This window comes from Cydia fagiglandana, chromosome 14 (assembly GCF_963556715.1).
Source record: "Cydia fagiglandana chromosome 14, ilCydFagi1.1, whole genome shotgun sequence".
NCBI classification, from domain to species: Eukaryota; Metazoa; Arthropoda; class Insecta; order Lepidoptera; family Tortricidae; genus Cydia; species Cydia fagiglandana.
This window is the reverse complement of record NC_085945.1, coordinates 13220515-13244159: the sequence shown is the minus strand read 5'-3', so window position 1 is coordinate 13244159 and position 23645 is coordinate 13220515. Positions and strand designations below refer to the sequence as shown.

The 23645-nt window shown below is 39.2% G+C and overlaps 2 protein-coding genes across 2 annotated transcripts; both read right to left on the bottom strand.

Annotated features, from left to right (window-relative positions):
* Window positions 1–3774: 3774 nt before the first annotated feature.
* On the bottom strand, window positions 3775–8390 carry LOC134670788 (galactose mutarotase). The gene is made up of 6 exons (XM_063528607.1): window positions 8239–8390; window positions 7456–7671; window positions 6659–6921; window positions 6078–6237; window positions 4809–4944; window positions 3775–3970 (listed from the first exon to the last, which is right to left on the bottom strand). The coding sequence occupies exons 1-6, from the start codon at window positions 8365–8367 to the stop codon at window positions 3792–3794; spliced, it is 1083 nt and encodes a 360-aa protein (XP_063384677.1). The 5' UTR covers window positions 8368–8390; the 3' UTR covers window positions 3775–3791.
* Window positions 8391–12594: 4204 nt separating this feature from the next.
* LOC134670774 (cathepsin O-like) lies at window positions 12595–23253 on the bottom strand. Its single transcript, XM_063528587.1, has 6 exons — window positions 22986–23253; window positions 22208–22509; window positions 16253–16385; window positions 14843–15042; window positions 13431–13550; window positions 12595–12793 (listed from the first exon to the last, which is right to left on the bottom strand). Exons 1-6 carry the CDS (start codon window positions 23202–23204, stop codon window positions 12610–12612), a joined length of 1158 nt encoding a protein of 385 aa, XP_063384657.1. The 5' UTR covers window positions 23205–23253; the 3' UTR covers window positions 12595–12609.
* Between the last annotated feature and the right edge of the window lie 392 nt (window positions 23254–23645).

The window sequence follows — 23645 nt, the reverse complement described above, 5'->3', positions numbered from 1 at the left end:
CCTAACTTTAATATACTTAACCAAGTTTTGACATAAATAGAATTATTTATGATCAGATCACAAGGTACCTTTTTATAAGCACAATTTCAGTTATCAACCCCAAATCTGAACTGAGGCGGTAGCAGGGTGCATTTTTATCGCTTGTCGCCATGCCTATCACGCTCTAACAAGTATGTAAGTGCGAAAGTGACGGACATGGTGACCGGCGATAAAAATGGAACCATGCTGCGCCCGCTGAACCCAATGTATGTAGGTTTCAGAATACGTCTAGGAAAGTTAGGATGGTCGATGGCATCAGGGCTATAACCGCGAAAATCGAAGTTCGCAAATTGCGGGCATTTTTCTCTGTCACTCTAATTACGCCTTCATTGGAGTAAAGGAGAAAGATCCCGCAATTTGCGAATTTCGATTTTCGCGGTAGCCGCTCAGGGTAGTTCTATGTTTCGAGGCAGCTAGAAGCCAGCATGGCGTTGGTAGTCGGGCGCCTCCTTTACTATAAAGCATAGACCTACTTAGTATTACATAGATGATGATACGCGTGCCTCCGTGAGGGACAAAACATACGCAAAGCGACAATATTAAAAACACGTTTTAACATTCCTGACAACATACCAAAAACAATCTACGTAATTCGGTCGGGTTATTTGTTGCCCACCATAAACCATACTAAATTTTTGGTGAGGAACAAACAAAAAGTGAGACTGTGACAAGGACAAGCAATAATACCGCTTTCTCTGCTACTCCTACTGAAATTTCCATAAGTGCATCTCGTTCGGTCGTTTGGCCCCTACCCCGTGTCATCTCTATATTATTGTACCTCTATGAGGTAAAGGTAGTTCCTGGTGACAGACGGACGGACGGACGGACAGCGAAGTCTTAGTAATAGGGTCCCGTTTTACCCTTTGGGTACGGAACCCTAAAAACATCCCATGACCTCACCAAGTCAGCACAAACCATAAATATCGCGCTTAGTATTAGGTTAGCAAATTAAAAAAACATTTGGTACAAAATTATTACGTACTAGCTGTGCCCGCGGCTCCGCCCGCGTGGAATTCGGTCTGTGTCAGTAAGCGGCTAATTTCTAATCCTAATTTCTCTCCCTCTCCCCTGGAGGCGGAACTTGAAGTAAAGTTGACAGATGGATATCCTAGAGGACTGTAGTCCAGATAAAATATTTTACACTTAGGTACCACTAAATAAAACTACACTCCAAAATCAATAGTTTTTTTCGCCCTTATAAAAAGTTTACACGTGATTTTAACGACAGAGTGTATATCGGACGATACAGTAAGGTACACGCGCGCGAATTAAAGCGAAGCGGCCTGCCTGGCTAGAGCGCCACTCACCGTGGTCTTCTTCAGACTCCTGAGGAAGACCGCGTGCCGTTTGTAACCTCAATGCGTTGCGAGACTTTTGCGAACGATTCGATTTTTTTCGGGAAGGCATGGAAATGCGTATAAAATGCGAGTCCCAAATCGTTTGATTCCGTAATCGACCAGTGCCAGATTAAGATATTTTGATGAAGCATTTCTAGACCATGGTGCCCCCTCTTCCTAGGGTCATCAAGGTTACATTGAATTTTTTTGGTAAATTGAGTGACGTTGATTGCCGCATTACAGCTGAGAATGGAAATCAGTCACATCATTTTATCACGAAAATTTACAGTGCTGCAGCAGTAACGTTGCAACAGAGTACCTAATGCTGCTGCAGTCGCCATATCTTAGAATGTAATTGAAAACGCGAGCGAAGCGAGCGCGAAAATATTTCGATATAAAAACGCATTTTGATAGAGAGTTGTACATTTTTACTTTTAGTATGGAAATCAGTCACATAATTTTATCACGAAAACTGACAGTGATGTAGCAGTAACGTAGCAACAGAGTAATGCTGCTGCAGTCGCCACCCAAATGTCACCTTTGTCATATCTCAGGAAGTAATAGAAAACGCGAGAGAAGCGAGCGCGAAAATTTTTCGATATTAAAAACGCAATTTGATAGACAGTTGTACATTTTTACTTTTAGTATGGAAATCTGTCACATAATTTTATCACAAAAATTGACAGTGCTGCAGCAGTAACGTAGCAACAGAGTAATGCTGCTGCAGTCGCCACCCGAATGTCACCTTTGTCATATCTCAGGAAGTAATTAAAAACGCGAGCTAAGCGAGCGCGAAAATTTTTCGATATAAAAAACACAATTTGATAGACAGTTGTACATTTTTATTTTTAGTATGGAAATCGGTTACATCATTTTATCACTAAAATTGTCAGTGCTGTAGCAGTAACGTTGCAACAAAGTAATGCTGCTGCAGTCGCCACCTGAATGTCACCTTTATCATATGTTAGAAAGTGGTTGAAAACGCGAGCGAAGCGAACGCGAAAATTTTTCGATTAAAAAAACACACTTTGATAGACAGTTGTAGATTTTTACTTTTAGTATGGAAATCAGTTACATCACTTTATCACAAAAATTGACAGTGCAGCAGCAGTAACGTTGCAACAGAGTAATGCTGCTGCATTCACCACCCGAATGTCACCTTAATCAGACCTTATAAAGTTATTAAAACGCGAGCGAAGCGAGCGCGAAAATTTTTCGATATAAAAAACACAATTTAATAGACAGTTGTACATTTTTACTTTTAGTCCCAACCAGGCGCGAATCCAGGATTTCATACAGATAAGGGATGGGACAGTTTTTTATTAGCCTAGCTTCGCATAGGGCTCGATATTTAAGGGTCTCAGCGAGGTTGTTTGATGCAAGAGAGGTGAAAAGATGCAAGAAAGCAGAGCTTGGAATTGACCAAGTGAATTGAATTGGCGAAGTGTAAGCAAGGCTGAAGGCCCAGCTGCGAAAGAGGAAAGCTTGGATTTGGATCCACGCCCAAGTGTAATTAAAGCAGGAGATCAACTTTGCCGTAAGGTAGAAGGCCTCGCATAAGACCTAACGCCGAACTGCAAAAGAGTGGCTTAATCACGTCTCTTCTACTGCTCGCTCTTTGGCTTCACTCGAAAGCGGTACTCGTTTAATTTTGTTGTATTATTAAATCAACATAATTATTCAATTAAATTTGTTGATATACGTACCCTATGCGTACCCTCTCTTCTACACTTAGAGTTAATTTGGCAAAATCCTTCCTCGGTAGCTTATTCATGTCAAAACGTATTAAATTCAGCGCCATCTGTTAGTTTACCAGGGTACTCTATAGTGGTAGCACATATTTGAAAAAAGTTTGCCCCTCCTTCCTAAGTAGCGCCATAAGATTCAGGGGCAAACTTAAGTCAATCGAGTGTTTTGGCTACCCCCCCTTTTAGGGGTTGAATTTTTATAGCCTAAAACCTGGCCGGGGATTTTCTCGACAGATTAGTAAAGTTTTCATCAAAATCCGTTCAGCCGTTTTCAAGTGATGCGCGTTCAAATAAACAGACAAACAGATAAACAGATAAACAGATAAACAGACAAACAGACAAAAATTTTAAAAACTTTTGGAACGTGTTCTGTTATCGATTCTAAGTATCCCCAGCCAACTTTTTTTCAAATATCATCCATGTACAGACTTTCGACCGTCTTCAGCTTTATTATATGTATAGATAATAATCACATAGCCTCAATACAATACAAAGCATTAATAACGATGCAAGTGTTAAACATTCTTCATCATCAAAATCATGACTGCTTCTAAGTTCGATATCGCCTTGGCTTCTGAGAGACCAAAGCAAAGGTTGGATCGTCGTTTCAAAGAAGTAAGTAAATTAATCTGGTACAAATGGTACAATAATTTCAATACAAAAGGTTTTATGTAGACACCACCGTAGGCTCAGAACCGCACTCTGACCGAAAAGCATAAACGACTCTATGACGATAAACATCGCCAGGCTTCAAGATCGGACTAGGGAACTTCTCATGGTGCACCGCATCTGGGTACTTCTGAGTTTCCAGACAGAAAGCTCCGTGTCGCCTGTAGCCGACGCCGCCTTTAAAAAAATAAAAATAAAATGCATTTATTTCAGACTACTGTTTGGGTCCATAATTTGTTAGTATACTATTATATTAAACTTACCTAAATAAATAACTATCTTAGGACTTAAACCACAGAATAAATAATAGTACCTACTAGGTACAGAAGAGTAGAAGACTCACTCTCTAACAAAACGCGTCTGTTACGATCAGGACAGATATGGTCGCTAGGTGGCGACAGCGCCACGCGCGGCTTATGACTAGACACCAAAATTGGTGTGGAACGGATGTACTTTTAGCTAACTTTTAGCTTTACTACAAGCGACGAAATCGCGGAGTGAGCCACGCCTACTTAAACTTAGATGTAGGTGAGACCAGTGCTTTATCAGTCCACTGCACAGACAAGACATCCTCCAGACTGAGCATAGTAGCGCTACCCCCTCTGCCACAAATATACGGTAGTTTTACTCCATTTTCGAGCTAAAGTGTCTTTGTGTGACGTCCGTGTCTTTGAACGGACCAATCACGGCACGGGACTCGCTCACCTCCTCCCCGCACCCGAGTATTTTGGCAGCATCGGTTTCATGAAATAATTGCTCTAAACTCCCTCTAGCGTGGTGCCGCCCAATGTACATTAGGATGTACACTTAGTTTCGATGGAATGTCAACCTTAATTAAAAACAAAGTAGGTGGCATTTCATTTGTCTCGGAAAATTTTCGAACAAATGAAATATAACCTAATTGAAAATACTATACGATTCTAACTTCCTTGGCTATAATTTTGTATGGTACGAGGCTAGAGGATTCCTAGTCTATGGGCCACTGTCCCACCTATCGGCCACAAGGCCCACCCACCTTTGCCCACGAGGGCGGCGTCGGTGGGAGCTGGAAGGTAGTAGCTGGTGTAAAGCTGGACGCCGGGCTGGTCGCTGTAGACCTCGAGGTACCGGCCGGAGGGAGGGTGGACGACGCGGGAGATGTACTGGAGATCCTGAAAGGGAAATTCAGTTTTTTATACGTTTTTGGAGGATATTACTCGCAGCGTTTTCTTGCATTTAATTGAGAGATATGTCAAATTAATAACATATCAAGATAAAATTATCAAACTTCGAATGTGCTCCAGTAACCTAGGTAATATAGTTGGCGTTATTGTCAGGCACCATTAAAAAAAAAGTCGTGACGCTATTTCCTTATTTATTAAAATCGCACTGATGCCAAACTGACTTATAGTGCCATGCCTTATGGGAAACGGTCACAGAGATAGTTCAGAGCCGGAAACCGCTACCAACTTTTAGTATGTTGTTGGGCATGGCATTGGGTCTCCAAAACTGCCGGGAGACGGCGGCGCCGGCCATCTACTTCAGCGGAATGACGTCATCAAAATGACTCCCGCTTCGTTGCGAATATTGCATACTGCACCCAAACTATGCATAGCACATACACGTGTGGGGTATTAAATGAACGCCAATTAAATAAACTTTATTTTATTTATACAAAGTGTACCAAAATATGCAACAGTTTATTAGGAATTGTGAATTGAGTGGATTTCATAACTATGAAACTACATATTACCTTCGGGTACCGAATGTAGCTTAACCCTTTATAAGGCATAAGGGTGTTATGCAAAAATGAACTCTATCACTTTGAAATAAAGTTAAAAATCACGTGGGAAATATATTCCCTCTGATAGGGTGGTATTCCACCTGTCCAATTTCTTTGTCCAATGTGAATTTTGTCTCACATTTTGCTAAATGAGAGAGCTAGACGCATTGACATTGGACAGATAGAATACCACCCATAGACAAGAGCCGAGATCAATATATGTTTGTCGTCAGCTCGCGATGCTCGACTAAGGCCCGCTTGCACCATTCCACTAACCCGGGGTTAAGCGGTTAAACTATTAACCTAGTGTCAAATTGTATGGCTAACCATGGCAACTCCTGGTTTAACCGGTTAACCCCGGGTTAGTGGAATGGTGCAAGTGGACCTAAGAACCTGGAGGGTGGGGTTAACCGGTTAAACCTGGAGTTACCATGTTCACCAGTACAATTTGACACTAGGTTAATGATTTAACCGGTTAACCCCAGGTTAGAGCATTAATGCAATTGGCGCTTAGCCTATTACCTCCTTCCCAAACGTAGTAATGCAGAAGTTGTCGTCAAACAGCTTGGGGTTCTTAGATATGATGTCGCCGAGCCGCTTCGGTGTGCGCAGGTCGAACGGCGTGCCCCCCACGTTGGTCAGGCGACCGGTCGGGATGGAGTTCTCAGCGGTTTCAGTGATTCTGGAAAAATTGGTACACTTTTTAGGGCCTTCTCAGGGCTATCAAAATCGCTGCAGACTTTTCGTGGCTTGACTCTATATTCTATGCGATTGGATTTAGACCTCTCGCTCGTCGTAGCGTTCATTTTGATTGCTTTACGTTGCATAATTTTATGCACATTCCCATGTGTATTTAATTCCTATCAACATATTTACTTCACACACAAAACAATCTCAATATTAAGATTATATACCTACCTACGCCATGATTATGAGAGCAAGCGAGACTTTTAGGTATATTGACAGCGTATAGGTACCATAACAAGTAAGTAGGCCGTAGGTAGGCTGTAGGTAGGTTACTACATATAAAAATGCACAATAACATTTCTTGACGCTTTGAACACCAACATTTACGACAACTTTAGGCACTTGGTTAAACTTACTTATCAGCAAATAAAGCGACCACATGGTTCATCAACTCCTGAGCCCCCCCGTCATGTCCAGCCAGGTTGAAGTACGAGTGGTTAGTCAGGTTCACGACCGTCTTCTTCGTAGTCATGGCCTGGAAGTCCACGTGGAAGCGATCGTCGTCTGTCAGCTCGTATGTGACGCTGGTGACCAGGTCGCCGGGGTAGCCCTCCTCGCCGTCGGAGGAGAGGTAGCTGAAGATCACTTTGTTGCCGTCGACTGTTGTGTGCCAGTTTACCTGGAATGTTCACAGACTATAGCTTTTGCCGCACGTTCCCTTTAGAGGACATAGAGTCAGTAAGGCTGGTGTACCATTTGTCATTCAAATGTTATGATGCCCTAGGTATAACGTCATAATGTTTAGTAATTGTTACAAAGTCCACTTGTCATATATCCCTTAGGTAGGTACGTTAAATAGTTAATGGTGTAGGTACGGTAAAGGTAGGTATCGTTAACAGAACCGATTGGCATCATCCTATCCTATCCTCCGATCCTCCTATCCTATCCTATCCTCCTATCTGATCTATTCTGTTATGTTATCGGATCCGTTAACATAACATCTGTTCGCTAACATTACTCACGATTGCAAGAAAACTTTATTGTCAAGGTATTAAAGTACACATTAAAATATTTCTTATCAACGTTCGTTTAAGATTGAACAGTCTTCATCTGAAATATCAAAGCTTGACAAGCATTTTAACGTCTTGAAAATAAAGGCTTTTGTGGTTAACACTTGGTATTTTAGCTTGCAGCGGACTTGATAAGACCTCACCTTGTCAAACCCCACGATCCCGCCATGTAAATGATTCTCCCCTATATTCTTCGCTAGCTTGTACTGAACGCCTTCTATCTCGAACTGGGCGCGCGCTATGCGGTTGGCGCAGCGCCCCACCGTGGCCCCGAAGTACGGTACGTTGCGCTGAACGTAGCTGTCTACATCGTCAAAACCGAGGGCGATATCAGCTATCTGGCCGTTCTTGTCGGGTACCTGGGAATTTTGGATATATCATCTTTAATTGATTATTAAATTCTGATGCCCTTCTTGGACCATGAACTGCCCCCGTGTAAGTATACTTAGATGCCTCCTGCCAACACTGTGGTGAGGAGGAGACTAGCTTACAATTACTAGCAGAATGTGTTATGTACGTGGCGACGCGATGCATTCGGTATAGATAAATTAGATGAAAGGAAACTAAAGGACGTTGTACTGAAAGATGTCCTTCTGTTCTGCAGAAGTACACAGGGAACCAGCCATCAACTGCCTGCCTGTTTCCCACCGGGGTTTTTTTTACACTAAATCTACAGTATAACTGAACTGAACAGCAAAACTCAATCTGTATTCCGTCATCACGCGTCTTCGTATCTGTGTTCCCAAACACTAAAGTCTGTACGGAAAGAGAAGAGTCCACAAAACACACATACCACAAAAATACATCCATAAAAAAAACATTCCACGTCTCTTCTCTTTCCGAACAGACTCTATTATTTTTTTCCAGACTGACTGACCGAGACTGCCAGCTATACTCTGGTAAGCCAGCTTTTTTTGTCTTCTTACTTTGACCGACTGTATGATGGCTCCATACGAGATGACAGTGACAGAGACGCCGCTCGCAGAATACCACGTGAACCGCCGAACCGTCTCCTTCTTGAAGGGGGTCGCCTGCTCTTCCACTAGTCGCACCATGGTGAGATTGTCTTGGCTCTTTGCTAAAAAACAACAGTTATTTAACAATTATAATTTATTACTATTATATACATATTAGGTTAGATGGGGTAAGAAAAGTATTGGGCCAAGGTAAATTCTTATTGAGAATCCACGTACTCATTTTTAGGGTTCCGTACCCAAAGGGTAAAACGGGACCCTATTACTAAGACTCTGCTATCCGTCCGTCCGTCTGTCACCAGGCTGTATCTCACGAACCGTGATAGCTAGACAGTTGAAATTTTCACAGATGATGTATTTCTGTTGCCGCTATAACAACAAATACTAAAAACAGAATAAAATAAAGATTGAAGTGGGGCTCCCATACAACAAACGTGATTTTTGACCGAAGTTAAGCAACATCGGGCGGGGTCATTACTTGGATGGGTGACCGTTTTTTTTTTGCATTATGGTACGGAACCCTTCGTGCGCGAGTCCGACTCGTACTTGCCCGGTTTTTTATCAATGTAAGGGGCTATTCATAAATTACGGGGGAGGGGGTCCTGGACATCGGATAATGGTAGCAAGGCATGATTTTTGGATGATTTTAGGGGGGGGGGGGGGGTCAAAAATCGGCGTCAAAATCGATGACGTAATTTATGGACAGCCCCTAAGGAGCAAGCACTCTTAGAGTTTACTTATTTTTCTATTTATATTATGCCAAAACTAACAACTAATCCTTGGTGCAATGCCTCAAGTGTCTATTTTAGATTTAGGCTAGTTATTAATTTAGTTTAGTAGTACCACTGTATTATATATCTGATATGTAAATAAATAAGTTTTTACTAAAAAAAACATACTATATTTGAAGGGAGACCTGAAGGAAAGAGTAACTTCCGTGAGTATTCATTTATAAATCATAAGTTTAATTCTATTTTCTATTCCGTGCCTTACCCCTTCGTTTGGGGTTTTAGGATTAGATAATAAGGATTTATTCCTCTGTCTTTTGCCTTTTTGTTGAAACTGGTTAAGTATATAGAACTATTCCAAAACTTACTTTTATGCCTTTGAAAACACGCTTCACATGAGTAGATAATACACTAACAGGATAATTAAAAAGACACAACAGTCTTCGGTTTCAATTCCAATGGCTATGTTTAAGGCAACTTCCGTTGAATTGCAATATTGATAATTGATCAAGTATGTAGGTACAGTTAACATGAAAAGTAGCGGATGAAATAATGCGCCAAAAGTATCTGCCACCCTCGAATATTTTTCCAAATAGTGATATATGAACCTACTGATGTATCTCGTTTGGTTTAGTTTCCATTCAGAAGTAGGTATTCTGCCACAGTATAATTTGTTATACATATAGATAGAGTTAGACCAAGAAGTCTGTCTCTGTAGCGATTTTGATAAGCTACGCAGTGTAGGTAAAAGTGTTATTTAGGTATATGTCATAATTTCATGGAAGTGTGCCCGGGCCACAGCTTCCAGCCCTTACTTTTCTAATGACATGACAGCAGAGATGTGACTTATTTGAAATACTTGTATTTAAAATGCAAATACAAAATGCAAAATACCTATTTTGTATTTAAATACCTTTTGAAGAAAACTATTTAGTATTTTACAAAATACTTTATAGTAGGTAATGTAAGTAGGAGTTACAATCTCTTCTGATGTTACAATCCTGGCAACTCTCTCATTCTTTTAACATGGAACTGTTGAATCTGTTTAGTAACGTCGCACATGACCACAAGCGTAGTGAGCGGTTAAAAAAGTGGAATCTTGAGTGTTGTGAGGGTTTCAAGGCATGAGAGGAGAACAAAATTTTCTGCACTGGTGAAACACAAACGAGACGTTTTCATCACACAAACGAGAGGCATTATACTAGCTGTAAAACATTACAACTCTAAATTAATGCTTTATTAAAAATTGGCCGTTAGAAACCATCATCCATACATCCTACCGGTTAATATGAGCAAACAACTAGAAATTTGCACTTTAGATAGAGGACTGATTTCAAAGAATAAAGAGAGTATTTTTAACTCGGAAAATTCCGAGTAATACTTTTTAAATCAGACTAGAATACCTATTTCGTATTTTGTATTTAAAATACAAATTCAATAACTATTTTGTATTTTGCATTTGAAATAGTATATCGCGGAAGTATTTGTATTTTGTATTTAAATACTTTTTATAAAGTATTTTTCACATCTCTGCATGACAGGCGATCACGTAATGCTTTCCATAGGAAACGATGCGCCGGAAGCTCCGGCCCAGTCTAACGTAAGTTGTCCTTTAGTCTGATAGGTACATTTACTTTTCATGCTGACTGTACCAAGACCTATAAAGATCTTATCTGTTGCTTATCAACAATAATGAGTGCACTATCATTTTCAAGTGTTAGGCTTAAGTTACGTTACGTTTAAGTACATAAAATTTCCCAACTACTTATTGTCCAAAATTAACTCGTATATCTTCGTTCAGTCGTACCTAATAGTAATAATTCAATGCCGTGATTCTGTCAAAATTTGTTTATAAATGGAAGAAAACACTCAGACAAAACAAAAAGAACATTGGGATTTACACTTAGGTATTTACGTATTGAAAACTTGTGGACTATAGTTGTAGTAGGTACTTACTGGACTATAATAGCTGAGTGGTTATACGGTACACTATAATTAAGAAAATAAGTTTTTGGCAAACATTTCATTTTTGGTAAGAAGCTTTTATCGCTGACTGTACTTTTCTTACGACAGACAACTAATACTCATCGAGACAATTCTAAAAACCCCTAACACAATTAGGTTACCTTGTTTCATCACAGAGTTCCTATGGTGGTGGATGGAGGTGCCTGTCTTCATCATCAGATCAGCTCGATGGTATCATAATATTGCATTGTCATCCGATTTATAAATGCATGCAAAATTTCAGCTCAATCGGAAACCGGGAAGTGGATCAAATTTAACTTGCAAGATTTGATTACAGACAGACAGACAGATAGACAGACAGACAACGGTCAGGTGAAACTAAATAAAAGCTTGTAATAAATAAAGAATGAACCACTTACCGGCCGTATGTGACACGACGACTGTGTATGACAGAAGCAGCCGGCAGTTTATAAACTGTGAAGTTGGCCGCACTTGATAACAACGATAACACAGCTAGCTATACCATCGTCCACTTTGACAATTCATAAGCCTTATTGTAAAGGTGTAAGGTGCACAGATGGTTAGTGTAGCGTGTAGTGTAGTGTAGTGTCCGTACATGTACGGCGATATCATAACATTCATAACCTAAGAGAGGTTCACTGACCTACATCGATTATATACATATATACCTAATAGCTCACTGCCAATGCTATAGGGTTGCCAACGCCCAACTTTGCTATCCTCCGGACTTTTTGCTGCTTTGTCCGGAATGAGGCCGGATAGCCATACAAACTAAATTGGTTCAATGGATGCGATATAGGGGCCTGTTTGAGTCGAGAGAGTGACAGTAGATAACATGCCTGCTGTCGTAGTAACTATTTATTAATCTGTGCTACTGTATGACTATTTTTGCAATAGCGTAACGCTTAACCTGTGGCCTATTTTATAAAGCTACAAGTTACAATTTACAAGCGGAAGTCTCTTTCTAACCCTATGTGTTAGAACGAGACTTCCGCTTGTAAATTGTAACTTGTAGCTTTATAAAATAGGCCACTGTCTGTATCTACAATAATTCCCAATAACGAAAAGTAACCATTATTAGGGCTACGTATAAAAAGTTAAAAAGGAACCCTTATTAAGAATTAAATATTAAGTTGACAGCTATAATATGGATTTTTTTAAGCTAGCCTATGTGATATACTGTAACTCATTTATTTACATACAATATATATACAGTGGTACAACTAAACGAAATTAAAAACTAGCTTAAATCTAAAATAGGCCCCTGAGGCATTGTACCAAGGATGCTGGCGGCATTTCCCCGCTGTATCGCAATACTGATACGTTGTGCGAGGTAGCCGCCAGCTCTTCGGTCACCAGTTACGTCGTTACCGTTGTGATATACTACTTATTTAAATTAATAGTAGCTACTTATGTGGTTGAACAATTGGAACCTTTATCGGAAATGTATGCTACTTATACCACAAACTTCCGTTCAAACAGAATAGGACGGTATATACTACATTTACCACATTATTGATAAAATTCATCAGGAATGAGGTTATTTAAATTAAAAACAAATCTTACGTATATTATATTACATTACTTAATAAAACTACAAGTAACATATTTAAACATCTAAAATCCCAATAGAGTAGGCAATACCACACTGGTTGCCTCCGATAGCGAGCCTCACATACCCCCCCTCTCCCCAATCATCCCCCCAGGAGTTCTTGATAATGTAATAGGGGGGGTTACTGGTCGTGTCGTAACCAACGATTTGCACTGCATGGTTTAACTCGTCTTCGTTAACCCTGGAAAAAAACGGTTATATTTACCAAAGATTCATATATTACAATTTACAATGTCTCCAAGACAACCGTGCTTCTTTGACACCTAATGTAGATACTAGATGGCGCTGTACGGCTCCGATCATTATCAATTTGCAAACTTTGTTCGCGGTAGGCCCTCTGTCGCAAGTCTCGCGCTGCGCCCCATCTCTTTTGTTTCCTTCTAATTTCCTGCAGGCGCATTATGGATCGCTTTATCCACGTAAAATAAAATAACTGACACTTTTTAACTCTGCGGGATAGAAAGTGACGGACACCGTTTTATCACGCTAAGATGGTCGACTCATTATCATTTGTCACCATGCCTGTTACGTTCTAACAATTATGTTACATTTTGGTTTACCATACCGCTTTGGTTTCATTTACACCCCCTCTGAAGCAGCGGGCGCAGCATGGTTCCATTTTTATCGCCTGTCACTATGCCAGCCACTTTCGCACTTACGTATTATACTTGTTATAACGCGACAGGCATGGTGACAAGCCATAAAAATGCGCCGTGCTACCGCCGCAGGTACTTGTTAGCATTAGACATACTATACTGTAATTTTAGTATTATTGAAATAACATTAGCTCAGGTGCATTTACTGTTATGGTAACTTACTGGCAATGCCAACTGATGACGCCGCTGTCATAGCTGAAGAGCAGTTCTGCCCAGACCAGCGCCGTCACTGGGCCGTCGTTCAACGCTTCTACTAACTTCCTTTCATCTTTGTACATATCACTGAAATTATTTATATTTATTAAAAACTTAAAAACCGGGCTTCACACGGGCTTATACCTAAACCTTCCTCTAAAATCACTCTATTGATAGGTGACCGCATGAAAATCCGTTCAGTACACTGAGAGAAAAATCATCACCAGGAATTAAAAAACAGTTCTGTACTGGGGGAAAAAATGAAGTTTTAGTAATAATTATGGACGTTTCACTATTTCTGTAAAGTTTATTTATTTCTACAAACAGCTCAGTAATCTCAAATATAATTTCAACAAACAGATAATAGAAATTGCAAGAACTAATAGAAATTGCAAAAGTCAATTTGTTCCTATTAGTTAACTCTCCTTGTCCCCGGATTAAGTTTATTTTTGTAATTCTAAGTATATTTTTGTTGTACTTTTCTCTCAGTGTAGTTTTTGAGTTTATCGTGAACATACAATCACGCAAACAGACACACGCTGGGGGAGTTCGTTTCATATTAGTGATAATAATATAAGTCAACTAATAGATAAATAGATATAAAATTTGTTTAAGTTACAAATTAGTGATTTAGCGTCGTCCCAGTTTTTACGAATGCGAGGTTTCGATGAGGCAAATCGCTTAGCAAACTTTTATAAAAACGTTATACAATTTGAACAAAAAACCTCTCGAAAAAATTACACCAACTTTCTTTTTGGAAAAACAAACAATCGGTTCAGTACTACACAAGTAAAAAGATTTTTCACCACACCAGCTCGGAAAGGCTTACTTTGCACTTCAAAAACTAATAGCAAAGTTGCATTTTATTCACATGTGAGGCAAAGTAATCAAATGCAAATTTTGAGTCGTTTTCTTATGTTTGCTGGTAGAATTGACTTTTAAATGATGATTTTGGATGATAAATATTTAATTATATTCATTTGGATATGATTTGGTCCGATTTTGTTTGGTATTTTACATTTAATATTTGCTTCGGGTTGGTGTGGTGAAAAATTTTGTGTTTCACTCGGAGGCAAATTTTTTTTAACCCTCGTGCTTTGAAACCCTCGCAAAGCTCAAGATTCCATTTTTCGAACCACTCGCTACGCTCGTGGTTCAATTATGGAATCTTTCGCTTCTTCAGGTATCAATATTAGCACGAGCGGTTAAACAACAACTTTGCCCCCTTGTAAAACAAATAACTATTAAACGATCCATACCGCTTGTGTATGGCAGTAACGTGCTGCGTAGGTACACTACCTACCCAACCGATTTGATCTTGCCTAACTTTGACCTATTGTTAACATTTCAGCTCCCCCACTCTCGTATAAGTACTTTACCACTCATTGTTAAATCTCTTCAAACTAATAACTCCAGGGACATGTTTGCACTTCTCGTCAGCATTAGTGAGGGGGTAGTCGACATCCGTTGCTAGCCGTGTTTGTTCGGAGCATAGGAACTCGAATACTTCGAGCAGGGGCCTTCCTCTGCCACACTCTCGTTTGTTCTCTTCGTGGTAATACGAGCAGTCTATCAGTTGCTGGAAATGAAATTAATTTGGTATTAAGCACAACTATCTGCTAGGGATAAATATTTTCCTACAACTATCATTCTCAGTGAAATTTTCCACAATGGCATATTCTATTGTGTGTTCTTTTGAAAATAAACTTATTCTTGTTCTATTCTACATTTATTTTATTTCTATTAAAGCATTGCAAAATAAAGTTGACTAGGTTATTAAGGTCATACCTACTTACTTACAGTCGAAAGTTTTAATTTATGACATGATCCATTTTGTACCTCACTGTCACATTGATGAGGTGAGGGGAGGGATTGGTGGTTGGGGAGGTGAGGATTGAGGAGGTTGATGAGGATTGTATGAGGTCTCTCACTCTAGCGACTTTCATATTGATTGTCACTGTGACAAGGTACGAAATGGATCATAGTCATAAATTGTGTCGCTTAACTTCAAACTCGGGTACCTACCTAAAGCCATTGGACTTTCTTAGCAATCTACCCTATTACCTTTTTTTAATACCCAAACCGCATAATCTGACAGATGGATTTATCCGAGTTTGAAGTTAGGGGCTCAATTTATACTTTCGAAATTATTTTTTCGCAAATATTACATTGAAACTAATTTATTGGTGACCGAAGAGCTGACGGCTACCTCGCACAACGTATCAGTATTGCGATACAGCGGGGAAATGCCGCCAGCATCCTTGGTACAGTCAAGGAATTTAAATTCCGACCCATTTCGTACTTTGTCACAGTGACAACCGTATGAGGTCTCTAGCGGCTTTCATATTGATTGTCACTGTGACAAAGTACGAAATGGGTCGGAATTTAAATTCCTTGACTGTACAATGCCTCAGGGGCCTATTTTAGATTTAAGCTAGTTATTAATTTCGTTTAGTTGTACCATTGTATATATATTGTATGTAAATAAATGATTTAAAATGATTTATTTATTGTAAATAGTTCAGACTGTTCAGAGGCCAGGGGGGATCATGGCTCCCCATGACCCGTGGATCCGCCTATGAGTCTAAGTGCCACTTGCACCATTCCACTTAGCCCGGGGTTAACCAATTAAACCTGGAGTTACCATGGTTACCAGTACAATTGACACTGGGTTAACGGTTTAACCCCTTAACCCCTATATATATGGTGCAAGTGGCCCTAAGTAAGCTTGGTTGGTTGGTTATATGGCTGTAACCTTTGATTTTGGAAGGTGACCTTACCTGGCTTACCTGTATGCTCAAGCCTTGGTAGCTGTGTTCGCGTATAGCGGCCCTGGACGCCATGACCCCCGCTATGGATACAGCCCAGCATATTTGACAACGGCCCTGGTCTACGACCGGTCCGACAGCGCCCTCTTCTCGCCTGTTAATTAACCAAATCGAAAATTTGTCGTCTGTTCCTTTGTTGCTATTGAGTCGCTATAGAGATGCAGACAAGGAAATTCCTATTTTTCGGTGTTAATAGTAGGCCCTGACGTAGCGAGTAAGAGTAACACTTGAACGTATGTACTTTTCATAAATCTAAATATATAAACGTGAAAGACCTGACTGACTGACTAACTTAAATCAACGCACAGCCTAAACTGCTGGGACTAGAAAGTCCAAATTTGGCAACTAGATTCCTTATAAGGTCTAGGGGTCCACTAAGAAAGGATTTTTCAAAATTCATCCCCTAAGGGGGTTAAAAAGGGGATGAAATTTTGTATGGGGGTAAAGTTTTCTTTTAAGCTAGGAGTGAAACGGAACGCAATCGCGTCAGCATCAACTTTCGAACTATCATACGATTTATTAAGTTTTCATAAGTTTTTTCAAAGTTTTACCTGCAAAGTGGTGATAATTGGACACAATAACAAATATATTTAGTGAATTAATAGAAATATTAGTGTAAATAGTGAAGTTTTTGACACACAACACCGTATACAAATTCTAACCTAAAACTTGCAAATCACGTTTGTGACACCGACATAGAAGAGACATCTTTGAATGATGTCTACATCAATACATCTTGAAAACGGATAAAACAACAATCACAATGACAAAAAATAACGACGCCACCCCGTCAACAAGCAAAATCGTGGAAACAACAGCCACAAAAAAACAGTTCGTTCAACAGGTTTTCCACAGTGCACTTTTCAATACAACACCAAGAGAACGAAGTAATTCAACCGGAGAAAACCAAAAAACGTTACCAACGCCTAATTTAGACGAAAATAATAAAAACAACAAACCTCGTTCACACGAAAATGAAAGTGATCAAGACAAAAGCAATAAAATACCGTGGCAGAAAGTTCCAGAATACGGTCAAAAGAGATACCGCTCACCAGAGCAAGCCAAAACAACACACAAAATCCAGAAAAGAAATGAAGCAAGACAGCAAAGGTTCAATATGAACCGTCCAGACTGTGGAAATACAGATTCCCTTGAAATAAGAAACCGTTTCGCACCCTTGCCTACCGATGAACAAGAAAGTAACATCCAAAACCAGGCTGCAGATGCAGAAAAGCCTAAACGATCATCAAAACCTCCACCAATTGTACTATTTGGTATTATGGATGTACAAAAACTCACGGACTGTCTGCATGAAGTAGTCAGCGACAATGAATATACATACAAGATAGTGAACAGCACAAAGCTCATAATATACACACACACAATGGAAATATATCAGAAAATGATGGATCACATTAGAAGTAAAGGATTAATTGGGCATACATTCACAAGAAAAGAAGACAGGTGTATAAAAATAGTAATTAAAAATCTTCACTACACAACACCCACAGAGGAAATAATAAAAGCCATAGAAGAAACCGGGAACAAAGTACGAGGAGAGATTATAAATGTCAAACGTAAGGACAACAAGGAACCATTTAATGTCTTCTTTGTCAACCTGGAACCAAATGAAAAAAACAATGATGCCAAAAAAATCAAATATATTTATCATCAGTGTGTTAAAATAGAAGATCCACATAAAAGTACAACAATCGTGCAGTGTACCCGATGTCAACAATATGGACACACTAAAAACAACTGTCTAAGGCCCTATAGGTGTGTCAAATGTGCGGGGGCCCATGACAGTAAGACATGCACTAAGGACAGAAAGACACCTGCCACATGTGCGCTGTGTGGAGGTAAGCACCCTGGGAGCTACAAAGGCTGCCAAGTATACCGGGAAATAGCAGCCCGAAGAAGGAACAAAACACCCAAAACAAACAAGGCCAGCCAGGATGAGACTAACGCCCAAATAGTGAAACCAGTTGAACCTTCATACAAACCAGTTGAACCCTCATACCAACCAGTCGAACCTTCATACGTATCAGTTGAACCTTCATACCAACCTGTTAAAATGAACTTGGTACAGGGAACATCAGACAATACATCATACAGTAATGTGATAAATCAAAACATCAATAGACCTTACAGGGAAATGAGGCAAGAATGACAACCCACATATCATGAATCTACTCTGAACAAAAATGAAATTAATAGTGACTGGCAATGTACACTTATACAAACTATTAACAAACAAACCAAGCAAATAGAGCTACTAATACAACAAATGGGTACATTAATGTCCCTCATCACCGCCCTTATAAGCCGCAAATGAAACAATTAAGAATTGCAACATGGAACATAAACGGTTTGGCCCCAAGCCAAAACGATCTTAAAATGTTACTACAAACAAACAAAATTGACATTATTTTAATATCAGAAACACACCTAAATGATAAAAAAGACTTTAAACTAGAAAACTATGAAGTATACAACACCAATCATCCTGATGGTACATCACATGGTGGTACTGCAGTGTTAATAAAAAAAAATATAAAGCACTTCACACACAGTCAATTTAAGGAAAATTACCTTCAAGCCACTACAATTACTGTTCAGGATAGATCCGGGGAGTATAATGTAAGCGCTGTATATTGTCCTCCTAAACACAATATCAATGAAGCAATGTTCTACAACTACTTTAAAACACTTGGCTCCAGATATATATGCGGCGGGGACTGGAACAGCAAGCACACACACTGGGGATCAAGATTAGTGACAACCCGCGGCAGAGAACTAAAAAAGTGCATAGACAGACTCAAATTGACCACATTATCATCAGGTGAACCAACATACTGGCCTACAGATTCTAAGAAGTGCCCTGATCTCCTTGACTTTTTCATTGTGAAGGGTTTTTCAAACATATATTTTGAAATGGAGAGCTGCCTCGACTCTTCTTCAGACCACACACCAGTGATAGGGACTTTTAGTTCCACGGCACTTTACAAGGAACAAAACATGGCATTATGCAATCACAAAACTGACTGGACTACATTTACAGACATCCTTAACACAGAGTTAAACCTCAGAATAAGATTAAAATCAGCGGAAGACATAGATGATGCAACATTCTATATTACCAACAAAATTCAAGAAGCTGCATGGTGTTCAACCCCATACAACAAAACATCCAGTAAGGTTAAAAATATTCCTTCGCAAATCCGAGACAAGATACAGGAAAAAAGAAGACTTCGAAGAAAATGGCACCAAAGTAGGCATGTAGAAGATAAAAAAGCACTCAATAGGTCAGCCAGAGAACTAAGAGCATTGATCAAGGAAAACGAAAACTACACACTGCAACAGAAGCTTTCATCTCTAACAGCGACTAAAAGCAATGACTATTCACTATGGAAAATAACAAAACAGTTTAAAAGACCACAAAAACCAATCCCTCCTATAAAAACACAGTCGGGAACGTGGGCCAGGAAAGAAGCAGAAAAAGCAGAAACCTTTGCTTTGCACTTAAGTCATATTTTCACACCTAACACTTCTATGTCCCCAGAAACTGATAAATTAGTGGAAGAATGCATAACAAGTGATCAACAGCTGTCATTACCACTAAAACTAGTGACACCAAATGAAGTATATAACACCATCAGACATTTGGGCAATAAAAAGGCACCTGGCTTTGACCTCATCACTGCAGAAATACTGAAACGCATACCAAGGAAACCAGTTGTATTTTTATGCATGCTCTTCAATGCTATCCTTAGACTGCACTATTACCCTAAACTGTGGAAAGTATCACAAATTTGTATGCTACCAAAGCCTGGGAAACCACCTACAGAACCTACTTCATACAGACCAATAAGTCTCCTCCCAACGATATCCAAGGTATTTGAAAAAATCTTCCTAAGAAGATTAAAACCCATACTAGAAGTAGAAAACATCATCCCTAATCATCAATTTGGCTTCAGGGAACAACACTCTACAGTCGAACAGGTTCACAGAGTTGTAACAAAGATAAGAAACACACTGGAATGCAAGGAATATTGTGCTGCCGTCTTCCTTGATATCCAGCAAGCCTTCGATAAAGTATGGCATGAAGGACTGTTATACAAGTTAAAAACAAGGCTGCCCAACTCACACTACATGGTCCTTAAGTCATACCTACTAGAAAGAACATTCCAAGTCAAATTTGGCGAAGAGACATCAAAACTGTATGACATTAAAGCATCAGTCCCACAAGGATCTGTCCTCGGCCCAGTTTTATATTCAATCTACACTGCTGACCTGCCGGTCTCCGATGAAGTGATCACAGCAACATATGCGGATGACACAGCTTGTCTTGCAAGTGACAAAAAACCTGAAATCGCATCACAAAAACTACAAACACATTTAAAAGATATTGAACACTGGCTCGAGATCTGGAGGCTCAAACCCAGTGTAACAAAATCTGTCCAAATAACCTTCACACTACGCAAGGGAGACTGCCCACCAGTGACTATGCGAGGCGAACCCCTTCCTAGCCAAAGCTGCGTCAAATATCTAGGACTCCACCTCGACAGAAGACTTACCTGGGCCAACCACATCAAAATGAAAAGAAAAGAAGCAGATATCAAATGCAGGAACTTATACTGGCTAATTGGAAGACAATCAACTCTAACACTTAACAACAAACTACTGATATACAAATGTATAATAAAACCGATATGGACTTATGGAATACAGCTATGGGGATCAGCCAGCAACTCAAATTTAGAAATACTTCAAAGATTCCAGAACAAAACCCTAAGAAGGATCACGTGTGCACCATTACTGGTCAGAAATAGTGAAATACATGAATACACAGAAATACCAACAATAAAACAAGAGGTAAACGAATACTGCAAAAAGTACAAGGAAAGACTTCAAAACCACTGCAACGAATTAGCCAGAAACCTGTTAAACGAACAAGACTACACACCGAGGCTAAAAAGATGGCACATCCTAGGGCTAGACCAGAGACAATAAGCCCCCACGTAAACTGGTGATGGTGCTCAGTGGAACACCACCCTAAATAACAACCTAAAAAAAAAAAAAGAAACAAACCATCTGATTATGGCTAGAACAGCCGATTGCAGATTTAAGTTGAGAAAAAAAAAAAAAAAAAAAAAAAAAGGAATTTGAAACTTCGTAAAAAGATATATTATTTCAACATTGCTTGGATATGATAATTATAGGTACTACTAAAGATGTAAAATGTTGAAGATAAGATTTCACGCGGACGAAGTCGCGGGCAACAGCTAGTACAATTATATTGCCCCGGGTAACATACATATAGTCATAATAGTCATAAACTATGTTTCTCATCCACTAACCTAATTTTAGGATGCATTCAAGGTTAAATAAGGTAGACGCTAAACCCCGTACTGCACTGTAGCAAACAGGAAAAGCTTAGGGAAAACGATATTGTGCCTTTTTAAATAATTTTTCCTGTTCGTTACGACATACACACTTTACCAGACCAGACCCATGTAAACAAATGGGTTATATTTCTTCGCCCAGTATTGGCTCCTTTTACGGCATTTATATATAAACTTTTTTCTGTATTCCGCTAACCCATGAGGCTGATCGCAGAGACGTGTTTCAACGTACAATCAAGTATTAAAGTATGGAGTATTTATGGGTGTACACATCTTAAGTACTCAGATATATATCCTTAGGCGAATTATGCACTAGGATAATAGGTGTACCTATACCTACCCACGTTTTTATACGACGCTGAATTGATCGAAAAAGCAGATAACTTATCTTTTTCGTACTTATTTTTCCAACATTGCTCATAACTCCTTTCCATCCTTTCTTAAATGCCATGTTGTCCTGCTTGATCCACTAAGCCGATCGCTAAGAACTACAACGTCAAATAGGACTTACCAATCCAATTTTTTTCCTACATTTCCACCATAACTATTAATCCCTTTCCCTCTCTTTCCAAAACTCCGTTTTTTTCCAGCCGGCAACCTTTTTCTGATTCCATCATTGGTTTTTGCAAAGTTCCATATCCTTTTAGCTGACCCGCGAGGATTGCAGGAAATTTCCCTTGAATCACAGCGCCTCCCGAGCTCTGGCGACAGCATTTGCTGTAACTCCTGCTTGGACCAGTCTGAGAACTTGGTCACACCGAACACGGCGTCGTTTCTACCGTCGTTCAATCTCTCTATTTCTCTGAGGTTTTTCTGGAACACATTTTAATTCGGAACAGAAGTTATAGTAATTTTCGGAACAGAAGTTTTAGAATTTTTAGATGTATTAATTTTTTTTTAATAGATCTAAAATAGCAATTCTAACAACTACGTTGTCAAAATCAGAATATTATAGCAATTGGTTCCTTTTAGGACAGTTATTTTCATTTATTGCAATTATATAATAATGGTTTTATAATTTAGATGGCCAAATCTACCCTAAGATTATCTAAAAATCACCCCGATAAATGACGTGGAAGAGAGTACTTTGCGAACATCACCATTAAGAAGTTAGTAAAAGACTTTAACTTGTCAGTAAACGTAATTAAGTTCTTTTTAAATTCCTTACTTTTTTAACTGCATTACTTTAACACTGCAGGTTCCTAGAATGTTAGTATACTTACTTAACAACCCTGATATTATAGCAAGATTAAGAAAGTACATACTTATATTGTATTGTATTACCTTACCTTAAAATTTCGAAACCTCTTATGAACTTCATCAGGGCCGTACGATTTATTGAATCTCTTCAAATAATCGGCAAACAATTTCCTCTTCACAAGCTCTCGACCTCTAAATTCACTTTTAAAATAAATGTTGATCACATTATTTGAGAAATAGCGATTACGTTCTAGAAGAATTAAAAAGAATAATATAGAAGCGCACAACACTATTGTTTTAGAGGACATTTTGAAACATGAAACTTCGGATACTGAGTGTAATAAGGCAAAGTCAACATTTATTTCGGATAATTTCCTGTTGATTAATATATAGGAAAATTAAATAGGGAGTTATTAAATTAATTATATTAATTTACCTACTCAATACTTGTTTAGTACCTATTTTTAAATGTAAACGACATTCAACATGTCCGCGTTAGGTAATCGTTTAGTGTGGTCGCTGTATGTAATGATAATTGGGAATAAAGTAGGTACAGTCAGCGTCATATAGTAGGTAGCATCCAAAGTATTCAAATAGTTCGGTACACCGTATTATTTGTACGGCGTACCGAACTACTTGAATACTTTGGATGCTATTACCTACTATACGACGCTGACTGTACCTACGCTTAGGTGAACCTATATTCTCATACTCAACGACGGATCATGAACTTGCATGCAATATCCGAT